The sequence below is a fragment of the Notolepis coatsorum genome (genome assembly GCF_963971535.1).
Source record: "Notolepis coatsorum genome assembly, chromosome: 12".
NCBI classification, from domain to species: Eukaryota; Metazoa; Chordata; class Actinopteri; order Aulopiformes; family Paralepididae; genus Notolepis; species Notolepis coatsorum.
The window spans coordinates 68,158,247-68,176,461 of NC_140176.1; the positions used below are offsets into that span (position 1 = coordinate 68,158,247).

At 41.9% G+C, this 18,215-nt stretch overlaps 1 protein-coding gene across 1 annotated transcript; it reads left to right on the forward strand.

Annotated features, from left to right (window-relative positions):
• The first annotated feature begins 1,535 nt into the window (after positions 1 to 1,535).
• LOC311238322 (coiled-coil domain-containing protein 106-like) lies at positions 1,536 to 17,982 on the forward strand. The gene is made up of 5 exons (XM_084326350.1): positions 1,536 to 1,668; positions 2,407 to 2,633; positions 2,924 to 3,139; positions 6,325 to 6,531; positions 15,240 to 17,982. Exons 2-5 carry the CDS (start codon positions 2,417 to 2,419, stop codon positions 15,617 to 15,619), a joined length of 1,020 nt encoding a protein of 339 aa, XP_084182476.1. The 5' UTR covers positions 1,536 to 1,668; positions 2,407 to 2,416; the 3' UTR covers positions 15,620 to 17,982.
• Positions 17,983 to 18,215: the final 233 nt, after the last annotated feature.

Genomic DNA, 18,215 nt, shown 5'->3' on the forward strand with positions numbered 1-18,215 from the left:
GTCAGCTTGTGACTGCAACTTGTTCCTGTTTGCGGACGACTCAGCCCTGCTGGTCTCTGACAAGAACAAGTTACAGGTTGAAAAAACCCTCAGCTCGGAACTAGGCAGAATCTGCATATGGCTCGCTGATAACAAACTATCATTACACATGGGCAAAACAGAGTCCATTCTCTTCGGTTCAAATAACAAACTCAGCAAGACCGACGGCTTCTCAGTTACAGTGGGTGACAATATTGTCACAAGGAAAGATGAAATTACCTACCTGGGTTCCATCCTAGAGGCTAATCTCTCCTGTGACAAAATGGCATCCAATGTAATAAAAAAAGTCAACCAACGAACTCGATTCTTGTACCGGATCTCCTCTCTGGTAAACAAGAATACCCTGAAGACTCTGGCAGGAGCACTCATTCAGGGGTACTACGACTATGCTTGCACCTCATGGTACCAAAGCACCTCAAAGGCGCTAAAAACAAAATTACAAACATCTCAAAACAAACTGGTCAGACTACTGCTTGACCTTACTCCTAGAACCCACCTCACCCCTGCCCACTTTGACAACCTAGGATGGCTTAGAGTAGATGACAGAGTACAGCAACTTGCAATGGGCCTGGTCTACAAGATACACTACACGACCAAGGTACCCATGTACATGGCAAAATACTTCCCAAAGGTCAGTGAATACCACGATCACAACACCAGAGGGAGCTCCACAAATCATGTTAAACCCAGATTCGGCTCAAATAAGGGACTAAACACGTTTCGCAATTATGCCACATCAATGTGGAACGCCCTACCCAAAGCTGTAAAGGAATGTGGATCACTACCCACTTTCAAAACCTCTCTCAAGAGACACCTACGGGAGACTGCAATTCAACACTGGCCCCTGTAAATATCCTAACCCAACCCCCTCCAATGTACAGTCATTTACCTAGTATGGTTTTGTCAATAGTCCAATGTACAATTTTGTTTGTTTGTACAGAGTCTCCCCCCCCTCAATGTACAGTTTTGCTTGTTTATACAGTGTGCCCCCCCCCCCCCCAACCACCTCCAATGTAAATTACCCAGTATGGTTGTCAATATCCCAGTGTACCCAACCCCCCCCACCCAACCTCCTCCAATGTACAGTTTCTACGTCAAATGTATATACTCCCTTTTCTTGACTCCTTCTGTATCACAAACAGTACTGTATTTGCAAATCTGGTATGTCATAAATGTATAGATGTAGCAGTACTGACTATCTGTATGTCATGTATGTCATATATGTCCTGATGAATTGAAAATGGGGGACCCTGGTGTAAACAAGACGAAAGTCTTTCTCTGGTCTGCATCCCCTTAACAATTGTGTGTATTGAGCTGTACTGTATTGTACCCATTCTGCAATCTGTTAATAAAGTTTTCAATCAATTCAATCAATCAATCAAATCAAGCGTCTACACTTGCACACTGTTGTTCCAAGAACACACCCTCTCTGACGTCACCGGCGCGTCGTCAGCTAACGTAGGAAACGTAGAGGCCTCTCGCGTCGCCTTTCTTCCGCTCCATCCACCGTTTCTCTGAGATGTTTATGTTTTGCAAAGTCAGAACATTTGCCGAGTAGTCAAGCGGCAACATTTTTGCAGGCTGCAGAATAAACACAAGCATATTTTTGTCGCCTGGACTTTCTTGAAGGTAGGCTACGTTCTGTTAGCAGTTTTCGGGCTCTCTATTCCTCGCTTTTGCTAATAATTACAAGCAGCCACATTAGCATCCATCTTGGAACCAGGGTAATTATTGCCAGAAACGTTTTGCTTATGTCTCTGCTGGATTCAATCGATTACATTTGGAATACATTGGTCAACAATTGTATGCAATGCGTGATAAATCGACACAGCCAGCCATTACATTCAAGGTTTAGGTTACCGTTAATTAGGCTAAGCAGTTAAATAGCACTGCAGTGCGCATTGATTGTCTCTGAAATCAGTGGGAGTCTTGCAACCAGCGTGCACATCATCATCTCCATGGAAACATCAAGTGATGCTGACTTACATCCTGTTTTCAGAACCGAGGAGTAGGTCTAACTTCCTGTCCACAAATATATGTATTATGTTATGTCTTTCGTGTATCACAAACAGTACTGTATGTGCAAATCTGGTATGTCATAAATGTATAGATGTAGTAGCAGTACTGTCTATCTGTATGTCGTGTGTGTCATATATGTTATGATGAATTGAAAATGGGGGACCCTGATGTAAACAAAACGAAAGTCTTTCTCTGGTCTGCATCCCCTTAACAATTGTGTGTATTGAGCTGTACTGTACTGTACCCATTCTGCAATCTGTTAATACATTTTTCAATCAATCAATCAAAGCCCACTGAAGGAGGCTGCGCGTTTCGTGTGTCACCAACCTTTGTTCCTGACTGACTCAGGTTCGGAGCCATGTCGTCGGTGTGGCACCAGGACCCGTCGGCGTGTTACTCCCCCTGCGTGGAGATCGACTCCAGCTCGGTGAAGCGGAAGGACCGGGGTAGCTCCATCATGCCGTGGCTGAAGCAGGAGCAGGACGAACTAGACATCATCAAGTGGGAGAACTTCCACGTTGGGAACACCACCGACGCCGTGGTTCAGGACAACACGCCCAGCAGCGCCGTCTCCAGTAAGAACAGATCATGATGGGACTCTTGTTTTGGTGGTCAATGATTGTTATCATCATCGCTTAGCCTGGATCCATATTTTTGCCACTACATTTAGGAATTGTCTGAATTTAATTCTGAGTGTGTCTGGAAGCGAATGATGAATTGAAAATGGGGGACCCTGATGTAAACGAGACGAAAGTCTTTCTCTGGTCTGCATCCCCTTAACAATTGTGTGTATTGAGCTGTACTGTATTGTACCCATTCTGCAATCTGTTAATAAAATGTTCAATCAATCAATCCCCCCCTCCAGCTGCCTCTACCTCGGAGGGCCTGCCTCCCCGTCCCAGAGTGCTGCTGACCATCACCAAGCTGCAGTGCATGCTGGAGAGCAAACAGGAGCGCATCGGTGCTCTGGAGCGCCAGGTAGAGGACCTGATGCAGGACCGGAAGTTCCTCAGGAGCCAGATCCAGAACCTCACCAGTACCCGCTCCATGCACACCTTCCCACCAACCTCTGCGGCTGAAGGTTAGTGCAGAGAGTTGGCCGTCGTCTTTCTACATCTCCGTTATTGGCTGTGTGACACGTGTTATGGTCTATTAGCCCCCGTATGTGAATTGGTCTGCATCAAGTCATGTCAACTTCCGTTGCCAATCCTTTCAACTTAAAGGGGAACTATCTTATAAATGGCCTTTTCCAGGGGTTTGCATTGTTTTCTAGCAATGTGGGGTTGTACCAACACTGTCTAGGTCTCAAATTAAATTTTTGGCGCATTCCTCCAGTTCAGATGAGACAAAATCCTCCCCCACTGAACCAAGCCATTCTGATTTGACTCGCTTGCTGACGTGAATAGGCAATGATCTGCCACCGCCCGCCCACAATCAACTGTGATACGTTTATATGAGCAGCGAGTGGAAATAATGCGGGAGCGGTTATTTAGCAGAGACCTTCAGCTGTTAACACACACACGCGCACACACACACATCGTGAATCAACCAGAGAACTGGGAGGAGGCTCTCTCGCTCTCTCTTGCTCGCTCGTTCTCTCGCTCTCTCTCGTATCAGCACTCACGCCAACCTGTTGCAAAATATCATAGCGCACGCTCCTACGCGTATTCCGATCGGTGCAATAATATTCACGGGGGTATATATTGTCATTTGAAACAAGTTACCAATGCATTATGCCCCCCCCCCCACCCTCTCTATCTCTCTATCGCTCGCTCTATCTCTCTCCCTCCCCCAAAAGGTATCTGCCAGTGCAGGTGGGTGACTGTCACTCAAAGTGCATTGCGAGTATGGGCAGAGCCCAGCCAAAAACGGCTTGGAATCTTGAAAGGCAGAAACTGCTGCTCTACAGTACTTGATTAGAAATACAAAACAATGAATTTTTTTGAAAAATAAATTACAGATGTGTTCCAGAGACTCTGTGTAAAATTGCCCAAATAGTGAAAGAAATGGTAAGATAGTTCCCCTTTTAAAGGGGCGCTTCACCAAAAAACAATGCTGATTTATTTTTCACATAGTCTTGCACACTGCCAAAAACTCAACCGTTTTGCACACATTGATTTAGTTTGAAGGTTATTGAGAGTAAATTAGTTTGTATATGGCCACCAGTGATGTCATCAGGGACATTGAATCCTTGTAAATCCTCCTCATTGAAATGACAAGGAAGCGGCCCCTATAAGACAAGGTATTGCTATTTTGTCATCTACATCATTTCACGGAGCTGTAATTAACACACCACAAGGATTCAATGTCCCTGATCAGAATCGGAAATGTCAGTTTGCACATACAAGGAATTTGTCTTGGTCTTTTGGTGCATCAACATGAACAATTAAAGTAGAATAAATAGTCAAATTAAATGGAATGACATCACTGGTGGCCATATTCAAACTAATTTACTCTCAATTACTGTCAAACTAAAGTAATGTGTGCAAACCGGTTTTAGAGTTTTTGGATGTGTGTGAGATTATGTGCTAAATAAATCTGAATTTTTTTTGGTGAAATGCCCCATTAATTCAAATAAGCGCACATACTTCCTAGAACGTAACTACACAGACATTTACCGACTTGCTTACAGTGGCATGCAAAATAAGTCCACTTTCAATAAAAATTATCTCTTTTTAAACACACGATTCACCAAGAGCCTTTTTTTGTTCCTCCTATTCCTGCCGCACCTCAAGAAAACGTGCTGGCAACTTAATATTATTTATATTAACACTATGGGTGCCGGCCAGAAATCCGGAAAATGACTGTGGTTTGCCAGCGCTATTTGTCTATGGAGAAATTCCCCTTCTTTGCAGGGCTATAACTTTTTAAATTCTATTGCTACATTGCCATTATTAGGGCCCATTCAAAGTCCTATATGTATTGTTCATTGTGTAGCAACGTTAAACTTTTTCATTCACATATTCATAGTAAAGTATGGTCTAATGTATAAGTATGTTTTCATCTCTTTCTGCAGCTTTCTCCAGAACGTGATATATAGCCCCAAATGCATTATATTGATGATGAAATACAGTTTGATGGCAATCGGGGCGATATAAAAAATTTCAATTGGACGTACTTCTAGAATGATCTACGTATGATCTGATGATGACCGGATGGGCGGGGGATCGTTTATAATTCTGTGGGCAGCGTTATATCATTCATCTAGTGTGGGTGATATGTTCATCATAACAGTTTATATGGAATACGATCAAAAATAACGCTGAATCTTACCGTATCCTCCTCGCGCCGTTGGGCGATGAGTGTGGAACAGTCATTTACCTATTATGGTATGTAGAAATATCGGGTCCATTTCCAGCTTGTATAATAGTATATATGTCCAAATCATGTTGTTTATCGAGTTATTGGCAATCGATCGCTATGTATTGTGTCGAGATCGAGTCCCGGGAGCCAAACAGAGTGCCCGGAAGTAATATGGCCGACCAGCACAACCTCCATAGCACTTCCTGTTTGGCGATTGCGCCGATCGGCCACCAGATGGCGCTCCTGAACCGCCAGAGAGCTCAGTGGGTCCTCCTGGTGGATCTCAGGCCAGCGGAGGGGAAATATGAATCCGATTGCAGATTTTTGAAATATTGATATAAGGACGCTGTACAGCGTCCTCCGGCAACTTGAGCATGGCCGGGAATGACGCTGTAAAGCGTTTCCCGGCAGTCAAAGTGTTAATGATCTTTCCATTGCACAGACCATGAATCAAGGAGGCATCACATACGGGGCTAAATAGATCCATCAGTCATGTCTTGCTAAAAAAAAGATGTGCTGCTTAAAGTAAAACAAAGAAACTAAATGGTGCAGGGTTTATATTTCTCATATCCCTGTTGAAAATGGTATTGGGGGTAAGGAGGGGTTCCTTTTCCTGCAGACTCCTGCCTCCTCCTTTTCTGGATATATAGCTAGGTTTGTAATAGTTAAAGTTTTGTTTTATTTGTTATAAGGTACATGTACATTACAGTGAAATGCTTGGTTCTGTATGCGCCTCCTGAGATTGTGCTTCATAATACAGTAAAAAAAAAATAAAGACAAAACTATACAAAATATACAATATACAAAACTACAGTCCTAAACTAGAAAACAAAACCTAGCAACTTGCAGCACACCATCACCTCACCCCCCAATACCATTTTCAAAGCCCAGTGTCCCCCGTCAAGCATTATGGGAATTCCCACAGGGTGCGAGATAACATTGTCCCCGACCCTTCGTCCACAGCTCCAAAAGCCAGCAAGTTGCCGCACTTGGAGCCCAAACCACGGAAGAGAGAGAGAGTGTCGTCCTGTTCCTCCGTCAGCAACGGCAGCGGCTCGGACGTGTCCGACTCCACGGAGGTGTCGGCGGCTTCCAGCGAACACCGGAGGAAGAAACACCACAAGGACAAGAAGAGGGGGAAGAAGGGGAAGGACTACAGCAGGAAGAGAGGTGAGCTGCCGGACTGACACCGCGTCACGACTGACCCTGTTCACACGGCGGCATGGAGTCCCAACCTGAGCAACATTGGCCACCGTGTGAATAGGGTCAATGAGCACACGTGCACATACTGTAACAATCCTACCGTGGTCACAGCACAAGTTGTTAATATTATAATGCAGTCATTCCATTGTAAAGCGCTTTGTGTAGTACTTTTACAGGAAAAAACCTATAGAAACTAAATTATAATAATAATAATAATTATTATTATTATCATAATATATATTAGGTTATTATTGTTGTCATTATTATATCTAGTTTAAAAGGTCAAATGAACCAATTGCTTGAGGTATCTTCTTGCGGTTTAAAGTCTATAAGAAAGACTGAGATCGTGTTAAAACTATTGTCACAAATGGCCCGTCACTTGGAAGTAGACAACTCTGTGGAGACTACAACATTGGTTCCACTCCATTTACAAGACAATCCTGGGCAAGACCCCACCTTATCTTTCCTCCCTGCTCCACCTTTCTCATAGCACTTAGGGCACAAGATCAAGCGAACTCATCAAATTAAACATCCCGAGATCCAAGACCACCTTTGGCCGAAACTCCTTTCACTTTGCAGCAGCTTATGACTGGAACGCTTTTCAAGACACCCTTAAACTGCTCTTACTTCACTGACTGCCTTCAAGAAAATACTCAACACGCTCTTAGTAGATCCCTCCTGCTCTTGCTGATACCCCAGTTTCACACTTGCATACACCGTCACACACAATATACAAGCACTCATTCATACTCGCACCTAGACACACGCACGTGTTATATTTGTAACAGTCACAAATGTGCCTATTGTATTTGTGTTGTTATTTAGTTGCAGTGCCATGTTTGGTCACTAAGTGGTGCTCCATAGTTTGTACCTTAATATGTAGCTACAGGCTTAATTTGATTTAACCTGAGCCAGTGACTTCTTCACTTCCTGTTCCACCTGACGTCCGACAGCAGCGGCAAGCGTCAACTTGTTATAGTAGTTTCTCTAGTAACGATGTGGCTAGTAGTTATTTTAATATAGTTGTGTATATTGAATAATGCCGTATGACCATGACCAGGCATCGTATGGCCATAGTCCTTATTGTATATTTTTGTAAATAATAAACTGTTTTGTGCCAAATCCCAAAAGCGACAATGTCTGTTAAGCTATTGTGCTAAGCTATCCTGTTGCTGTCATTTTCATGCTGACAAGTTGACGTCACACAGCCAGACACGTTACGTGTAAGGAATTATGGGATTTGGTGTTTGATGTATGGACTCTACTAGGGGTGGGAATCACCAGTTTCATCACAATACGATATAGATTCTTTGGACAACAATACCATATTTGCCTATATCACAAAGTCTGCCATGATACGATACGATGCAGGTGCCTGCGATCAATATGAGACGATATCATATGCCCATTTAACACAATCGGTAACATTTAGATCAACTCAAAAAAGGTAATGAAAATATAATTTGAAAAAAATGTATTGAGCTCTTCAAACAATATTGTTTTTAATACAAATAGACCCCCTGTTCACTGTAAAGTGCCACGTTTTGATATATTGAGCTTTAAACTTGAAATAACTAAGTTAAATTTTTTGGAACTCACAACACACAACCTAAAACCCCTCCCAAACCGTTCCTAATATTTTTTTTATGTTGCATGATCATGTATACATTTATGTATTATATTTTTTATGTTTAAATATCAACATTATCTGGCCATCCTCAGTAATACTATCAAACTCCTCTGACCTCACCTATTTAAAATCATTGCACAGAGAGAGGCAGCCTGCGGCCTCAGGCTCCCCCCTCCCTTTCCTCACTGTTTTCTCTGCTTCTGAGCCGGGTTAGCTTAGCTTAGTTACCGGTAGCAGCTAACGTTAGTTTTGGCGAGGATGCAAAGCATGTAAGATGCATTGGATGCGTTGTGGGGCAAAACAGGCAGGGACTTATTTCCTGGTCGCAAAATGCGCACTCTGCACTCGGAGCTATGCTGTAACATAGCACGCTGTTGTTGTTGGGCTGCCGGAGCCATAGATATATGGCCGCATTGGCCGGAGCTGCGCTTGGGCGGAAATTAGACTTGCCACAGGATTTTCAAAATAAGAGTATCGATATGAACCGAATGCCTATCGCACGGGTGCTAGTGCAGTAAATTCATTCATCGCACAGACCGATTTTTCCATAGCACGTGCGACATATAGCACAGGAGTATATATATTTGTACTCCTGTTGGGGCCTCTTGGACCAGATCGACATTGTAAATAAGAAACCTGTTCTTAACTCATTGACCGCCACGCTCTTTTCCCATCTTTACTCAATGGCGCCAGCGTTATTGACCATTTTAGTGATGTTTGCACACCCATTGTGTGTTCTGTATTATAGCTATGGAGACAATAGTATGGCTCATTTGACAGGCATTGTTCATAGTCCATCACTGACTAACCAGTTAATACTGTAGTTTGTGCACTATTACACGCTAAACATCGCCCCTTTCCAAAATAATCAGTATTTTTTTCATGGATTGCGAGATATGATGCGTTATATGTAGGGATGTCCGATATTATCGGCCGATATTGGCATAAAAATGTGATATCGAAAATATCGGTATCTGTTAAAAAAAAATTACATTTTATTTTTTTTACATTTATTTAACCTTTATTTACCCAGGCAAGCAAGTAAGAACAAATTATTATTTTATTTATTGTCAAAGTATGCATAATGTTGTGTTAATTACACAACAAGAGATATGTAATGTTAATTGCCTGAAATTATTCAGTTTTTTGGCGGGGGAAACCCTGCATATATCGGTATTGGTTGATATCGGTATCGGAAATTAAGAGTTGGACAATATCGGTATATCGGTATCGGTAAAAAAGCCAATATCGAGCATCCCTAGTTATATGCAATATGCATATGATCAAAGGATAAAAACCAGAGAAAAGTTGGGTTTGGCGCTCAACCGTTGGCGACGAAATAAATAAAAATAAAATGACTGCATGAAATAATAGTTTTACCCCCCAACTGGTAAGTGCGCATTTCATTTTCAACCTTTGACTTTTGACACTTTAGGCACACAGTGCCTGTTGCTAATGCTGCATCACTGGAACAAGACCGGTTCCATTACTTTACCAAAACTGGTAAAAAAAAAAACATTTTAAACTCCACCTTTTTTAGCTTGTTGAATGAAAGCACACTTTATGTGAGAAGGTCGGTTATTTGAGGAGTGGCATTAGTACATGGTATTTACATTATAGGCTATTTGTAAGAATCCAACAATTAAGGCCATTTGATACCGTTTGATGCCTTAACACGTTGAGTGCCAGCAGGGGGCGCCCGAAATATTTCATATTTTCATATTTGCGAACGCATAAACTACATCTTAAATTATGGCTATGTGTATAATCTGGCCGTCGCTTATCAATGACTTGTTTGCAGTCAACATTGTCGAAACTGATTGTTTTTTAATCGGTTAATTTCCGTTTTTATACCATTTTGAAAAACTCGTTTTTTTTAAGTTTCAGGAAAATATAAAGATTCTGTGATAAACGCCCTTTACTGGAATATTCTGGAATACACAAAAAACGTTGTAATTTTTCGGCCTATTTATGAATCGTTTTCAAATAAACGCTAGATTATCGATAGTATATGTGTACTTATGCACGCTGTAGAAGCGGGCTGAAAAATCGATTATCTCATTTCCTGATCAGCACACACACATCACACACGCACACACAGACATAGGGCACACGTTGATATCTCTGTGAAAAAAGCTCTGATTATCCTAAGACTGGTAAAATAGATTCCTTACCTCAGATCAGATGTTCTCCAAAAAGATTATTCCAATTCCTAATCGCCATTCCAAATATCGATCGCGTTTATTGATCCAACGCTGGGTACTGGAAATATGTATTCCACACTGTGCTGGGGCTCGGCAATGAATCCGACCGTCTCGGGTGACTTGCCTGAGAAGTAAAATGAGGAAGCAGGATTCCCCCCCCCCATGCGTTTCATTCAATCCATTCCAAAGGGGTGCAATACCACAGGGTGAGACAATAGGGGGTGGTATTTTCCCAATGGAGCTCAGAGAGAGTTTGCAGCACTAACGTGAGGCTATATTGATGAAATATGAATTGAAATCCCTAATAATAATAATAAAAAAAAAAACGAGATCTATCGTCGTTGGCACTGAACGGTCGGCATGAACAAACGAGATATCTCGTCGTTGGCACTCAAAGTGTTAAAATTGTTATTGATGCCCAAAGTTGATACACTTACCGACCAGGGCTGTGTATTGGCAACAATCTGGCAATATCACATGACTGTGAATATATTGAAAAAATACAGTGATACAGTAACACTGCATAATGTTGTCATGTTACTATGTCAAAATCTAAGCCTATTGTAGTAAAGATGGTGGCTGCCGCACCATTATTGTTTACGTTGCTATGCTGGAGGTTGAATTAAAATATTATAACAGCCTACTGTAGTCTAGTGGCCAGTGGTTTAAAACACAACACAATTAACTTACTGGCACTTACATCCACAGAGCTTTTAGAAAGGTGTATTGCTTCCCCCCCAAAACAACATTGATTAATGCATTTATAATTTCAAAATGATAATTAACACTGTGCGCCATAAACGGCGTAAGTCGTTATTGCCCGCCATGCGTTGAACGCCAACAGCGGCGTAAATCGTTTTTTGGGATAAATATTAAATGTTTTCGCCATGGCATTCATAATTCATCCAGCCTCCCTCCGGACTGCAGCGGCACCCTGTCTGAGATTGCAACGCCTCAATACCGCCGCCTGGTGGATGGTCTGGGCGAGTTACACTCACGCCAAACCGGAAGTGGCGATCGGTGCATCGAGGAAATTCCTCTGGCAGTAATATCTTGTTACGTAGGTCCAGACAAACACTCGAGTGCATTTGGATCGCTTTCGAAACGCAATAATCTATATGATTTCGGCGTTTATTGCGCCATACAAACCGGAAATGGATCTAGGAGATCGACGTCAAATAATTGGGATCTTTTTCCTCCAGTCTCATCGGCGAACGGTAAGAGGACACTAAGCCCGATTCAGCCCGATTGTCCATTTCTTTATTTGCAATCAGTCTGATCAATATATCAACCCATACTAAATAAAGCCGTTACTGACGATCAAGGAATTATAAACGACCCCCCCCCCCTTTCCTTCACGCATGATGAAGCATAATGTATACCGATCATATACATTTGAATTTTTTAATATAGCGTGTATAGGAAAGAAACGCCAATTGATAATCTATCATATGCGTCAGGGCCTATAACTAGCATTTTTGGAATTACAGCAGAAAAGCTTAAAAACATACTTATATTCTAGACGGTATTAACACAACAATGTATGAATGAAAAAATATAACGTTCCCACATCCGGAACGATAGATAATCGATGTTGAATGGGCCATAGTAATGCAGCTATAGCTATAATATTTAAGTTATAGCCCTGCAAAGAAGGTAAACATCTCCATAGGCTTACAGCGGTGGCAGACTGGGCATAATGATGGGCACAATGCCCGGCGCCCAATGTGTTAAGGGTCCCAAATTAATGTTGTTTACATGTTGTGTGCATGTATCCCCTCCCTACTTCCCACCTGGAATACACCTGATTGGATCAATTACATGCTGTTGCTCTAGTGTGACATCTAGTGGCTGAATGTTATCTATCTAGCATCTTTTTAAGCATGTGCAATCAATTAATAATACATGTATACAGGGTTTTTGAGAATTGATATTATATCGCTAAAAAAGTTGAATTGCGATACTTTAGAGCAGTGTTTCCCAACCGGGGGTACGCGTACCCCTAGGGGTACGTGGGTGGTCCCCAGGGGGTACATGAAAATATAAAAAAAAAAAAAAAAAAAAAAAAAAAACATTTTAATTTTTTTTAACAAGTTCAGAGGAAAGAGACATTCACATCAGCATTTCATATTAATTCCCACAGTGGCATAAAAAAGTGTCTTTTCAGTATATAGATTGTCAGTCAGTATAGTCATATACTGTGTAGCCTGCCTGCTTGCAGTTGTGATTTTTAAAGATGAATCATCGTTTAATAATACAATGTGTGGCAACTCTGCAACAACATATGTTTATCTCCGTTATTTTAGTGAGAAATAATGCAACCTTGGCCCAAAAAGCTAGTACTCCTGGACATTCCCACATCATATGTTCCTATGACTTTTTGCGGACATAAAGCACATAGGGGACTTTGTAAAATTTTGATTTGACAGAGTTTCCTGGGTGACGGACACAATTTTTATCAGTTTGTAATGAGTTAATTGATTATTATAATTACGAGAGGTTAACGGAATATTATCCCATACATTCTGCCAATTTATGCAGGCGTTGTAATCCTTTAAATCTATGTTCCAGACAGTGGTATTACCTGTAGTTCTGTTTAGTTTTCCTTGTATTTTATTATAACCCAGAAACAAAACAATTTTTAACATTTATGCCACTCACTATAATCATTAAAGGATGAACTGGTAAAGGCTGATTCCATGGGACACCATAAGTGCGCATTGTAGTGCGCAACTGTAAATAAAAAAAGAAGGATGTACTAGGGACATTATAGATTTGTTTGAGCTCTTGAAAGGATCTGAGCAGATAGTTTGTGAATACCTTGTCTTTGCCAATTGGGAAATGTAGCTGGTTTCCCTCCCAACAGTAAGAAAATAGGGGTATCTAGGTGCCATTTTGTGTCCCACTGTCCCATTTCGGCAATATATTTCCAAACGTAAATTGAATGTGCTATAATTGGGCCGAATTTAGTATGGCAAAAGCTTTGGGATAGACCAGAAAAGAGGATATATTTGAGTGTATATGGAGATACAATGTGCTTCTCCATATTCACCCATGGTATGTCAGAATCATTATTGAACCATCTTAGCAATGGCCTGAGCATAAAAGAGAAATAGTACTGTTCGAAATTATGAACCGATAGCCCTCCTGCTTTCCTACTGTAATTTTTTTTTTAAATGTATGTACAGGAAAACTGTACCCAAATAAAGAATAATGCATGCCAAAATTGAGGGAATTCAAATTAAGTAATAATTTGATGGATATAATATTATTATTGGCTATACTTGTTCTATCGCGCAACGTTCAGCTTCCCACCGGACTGTCAGGTGTTACACCGAGCATCATCAAATTAATGTCCCCATTATGTGTCATCATTGTAGTGTAGCTAGTTAGCAAAATATCAAGCCTCTTTCAAAATTTCTGTTAACATTATGGATCAATGGCTGGTTCATCCAGCAACAACAGCACAGGTGATACTGCTGAATCAGGAGAACCCATTCAGAAGAAAAAGAAAACGGAGAAAGTGAAGAATAGTCAGTTTGGTGAACATTATGTGCTCTCTGGATTTACTGTCGCAACTACAGAGCAACCACAGCCAATGTGTTTCCTCTGTGGCGACATGCTTTCGAATAATAGCATGAAACCATCCCATTTACATCTTTTTATATTCAGATCTAATTCTATTGCCTATATTTATATCTTTCTGCTATTACCCTGCCCATACCTATACCTCCCCTCCTCCACGCTGCTATGACACCCACATTTACCCAAGGGGATCAATAAAGGAATATTTCATCTGATTGTATCATATCGTATCGCATCGTATCTTATGTTATCTTAGTTTTGAGTCTTCAGTGCTTTGTTAACTTAATGTTACAATGGGAATGAGGTGATGATGTCAGACCTCAGAACTAAAACTTTACTTCAATAAACTGCCAACCTGTGTGACCATGTGACTTTATCCAGGTCATCCACTCACTCACAAACACATACACACACAGCCGGTCTGCCACAATATATAGACTATTAATTATATATCCTGGGGATCACCACGATTGATTGCGTAGTAGGGGGTACTTTAGGTTGGCTTGAAATGCTTTGGGGGTACAGTACTCAAAAAAGGTTGGGAACCACTGCTTTAGAGTGTATTGATAATGTCTAACAGCGCAGACACACCAGTCGCGCGCGAAGGCAGGCAGGCGAGCGACTGACCGACCGACCAGTGCTTCACTTTCGCTCCCATGTTAACGGACGTAGCTGTGCCCACCGGCCGCTCGCGACTTGCGGGCTGGAATCGATCGTTTTCACTTTGGTTGGATTCAGAGGCGTGCGCCACCCACATTTTCACAGAAATACACTCAATATCTGCATTATTACCACACACATAGATGTTGTTCAACCAGCTAATGTGTCTGTATCTTTCCCAATACAAATAAACCATATTACTATACTTTTTCAGGAGTACAGTCACACTGATCATCATTCAAAAATGAATTCTAACATTCTAATTAATTATATAATAACTGGTTATACATGCAAAATGGACAATAGAACACTGGAACTGGAAATCTTTAAAAAATCTTCAAACAGGGACTGACTTCGCAATAGACTAGGCATTTACAGCTGTTCCAATGTAAATGTTCCTTCCTCCGTGCACTTTCGCCCGCTCTGAAGTCGGACTCGGTGTGCCCGGCCACGCTCGCGATCTCGTGCGGAACCCGCGAGTGCCTGCGCTGTTAGACCCCCTAGCAGCACCGATGGATGTCACTGTACGATACCGAACGCCCACTCCCTGTGCATGCGCCCTCTCATCCCATCTCTTCTCCTCACTTTGTCCTCAGCTACCGGTGTCCAGTACGTCATCCACCGCTACAAACAGGTCCTCTCCGCCTTCATCAAGAAGAAGAGCATGAGCGAAGCCTTCCGTCACCACGGCATCGACCGCAACACCATCGCTAACACGGCGTCCATCGCCGAGCTCCACCTGGCCGGCGAGGAGATCGTCCCCCTGGTGGGCTCGTTCCGCCAGGGCGAGGAGACCCTGGTCAGCTACGCCCAGCGGTGCTCCCTGGTCATCGACTCTGACCTGGACCTGTCCAGGAAGATAGAACAGATGAAAGCCAACGGACAGCTTCTGCCCATCTCGGGGAAAAGGTCCAGGGGCATGCCTTCTGGCCTCCAGCACCTAGGGGGCCCCGCAGAAAGCATCCTTCTTGCTTAATGTAAAAGAAGAAGAAGAAAAAACATTTTAAAGGGATGAATAGGTGGACGGAAACAATGCCTTTTTTTCTTCTTTTTTTTTTTACTGGTGTCACGAACACTGAGGTTTTCATAGAGCATTGTTTCTCATCATTCCATTACATTAATCACCAGGTTCAACGTTTTAGATGCGATCGCTCGTCCTCACCACAGGGCAAGGTCACATAATATGCTCATTCACCCCACCTTTTATTTGATGACTGATCCGGTGAAAAGGATCAGATTAGGTGACAGCGTTTCATGTAGCGTGGCGACGTGTAAATGGTGTCGCACCGCCGGACAAGGCCACCGTCTGTCACCGGCGGAAAGGATAGGCTCCACGTGGAGGGAAGGGCTATTCGGCGAGGTGGATAGACTTCCAATGCACTCTCGTACTCAACCGATACATGCCTGGCAGAGACACTGCATTCATAGATCATCTCTCGAGTCCTTTTCATCTTTGTTAATGACTTTTTCTTTTTTCAAGACTAATGTCAATCAAACAAACGCAATGAGCAAGCACTGCTGAAATAAGAATGATTATCACCATCTCCAATAGCAAAGATTTCATACACATTTCATATATAAGTCTTGAGATGATCTAAAACGGTTGGCCTGTCAATATTTGAGGAATGGTACTTGGCTGTTACCATGGACTACCAACTGTAAAGTATAAAGATTTAGTCACGAATTACTCAACTGACTAAATAACCAATTCTCAATGTTTTACACTTTGTCTGTATTTAGCGTCGACTGTCAAGTACTGACGAGTAGGGCTGACCTTTGATTTTTTTTTGTTATTCGAAGCTTTGGGGCCGAGATTCGATTTTTTTAATTCGAAGCTTAAAAAAAAGAGAAATTATATATATATATATATATTAATAAAAAAAAATATTATGTTGTTGGACTTGTACAGCACTTTGTTCAACTTAGTCAGTGCTGTAAAGTTTAAATCTTAGACAAACTAAACACTTTGCTTCCATGAAATATTGTAAGCCGTCATTTGAGGCTTTATAAAAGCAGCACAATGAACACAAATCTGTCAGTGCCGAGTCCGACCTCATCTTAAATAACAAACGGCATTGCTTGTTGTAGTTAACAAAGAGAGGCAGAGTTGATTTTGCAAAAAGATTTTTTTTGTAATTTTTTTTTAACATAATCGAATTTTATTTTCATATTTGAATCCCATGCCCATCGAACAAAGCTTCGAAGTATTTAAGACAGCCCTACTGACAAGTCAACGGAAACGGCTAAATATACGACCTAAAAACGCCTCACCTTGGTGTTACTTTACTAGGTGTCTCCGAGCGGGGAGCAAGAGTGTAGCCCACTTTATCTATACAAGATCAGTGGACACACTAAATAAATGGTAAATGGCTGCATTTATATAGCGCTTTTATCCAAAGCGCTTTACAATTTGTTCCTCACATTTTACCCATTCACTCACACATTCACACACCGACGGCGGAAGCAACCATGCAAGGTGCCAACCTGCTCATCGGGAGCAGTTGTGGGTTAAGTGTCTTGGCTCAAGTACACTTCGACATGCTGCCCGGGAGGAGCGGGATCGAACAGGGAACCTCCGGATTTCCAGACGACTGCTCTACCTCCCGTGCCAGTCGCCCCTACATATATTGCCCCGCTATATACTATATATATACACACACGCACACACACACACACACAAGAGCAGTGGACACACTATATCCATACGAGAGCAGTGGACAACGCGGTTTCTTAGTACAGGAGCGTGGTGGTTGCCTGAACCTTTCTACAGAAAATCCAGCCCCCTGGCGTTAAGTCAATATATAAGGGGAACAAGAATGTCCGGGGGAACCTCTGTGTTTGAAATACCAGTAGATGTACTGCCCAGTGACTGTATATTATTTTCTGTGAATAGATATGTATTCTACCCTCTAGAGTTGGTGTGTGTAAACAATCTATTATGGCGACTTGGTCCTAAAACCAATATACCATACTTGAGATGGGAGGACAGAAGTACGCAGTAACAGAAATGCCCACAAGATGGCGGTGCTGACATGTGAAAAAGTGTTTACAAATCATATCTACAATAGACACCCAGTATGTTCTCTGTCTTTTTCAAAATGGTGGACAGATGCTTTCTATTTTTACAACACTTTACATTTTGGCGGAACACGATATTTAGCTTGAGATATTTAGCTGTTCATATAATTCTGAAAATGCAGAAGGTGCTTCGTCAATTTTCTATTGTTTTAATGTTATGATTCATATGCTGTGATCGAATTAAGATTTGTAAAATGAATTATTAGATGTGTTGTGTAATGTTTTAGTATTTTTATACCCCACCCTGTTGATGTGATGCAGAATGACACACAAGAAAATCTTTTTTTTTTTGATCCACTTTTTCTCCCATTTTTCTATATTTTCTCCCATCCCAATTTCGTATCATCCAATTCAACCCTCCCCTGTCACGAACGCTGTTTCTTGCCTCCCACAAGCCGGCTGCAATGTGGACTAAGTCATACATAGCACAAGTCCCCTCCGGTACTTGAGGTAACAGCAGTCGCATCTTTTCACCTGCGCAGCTCGATCTCTCA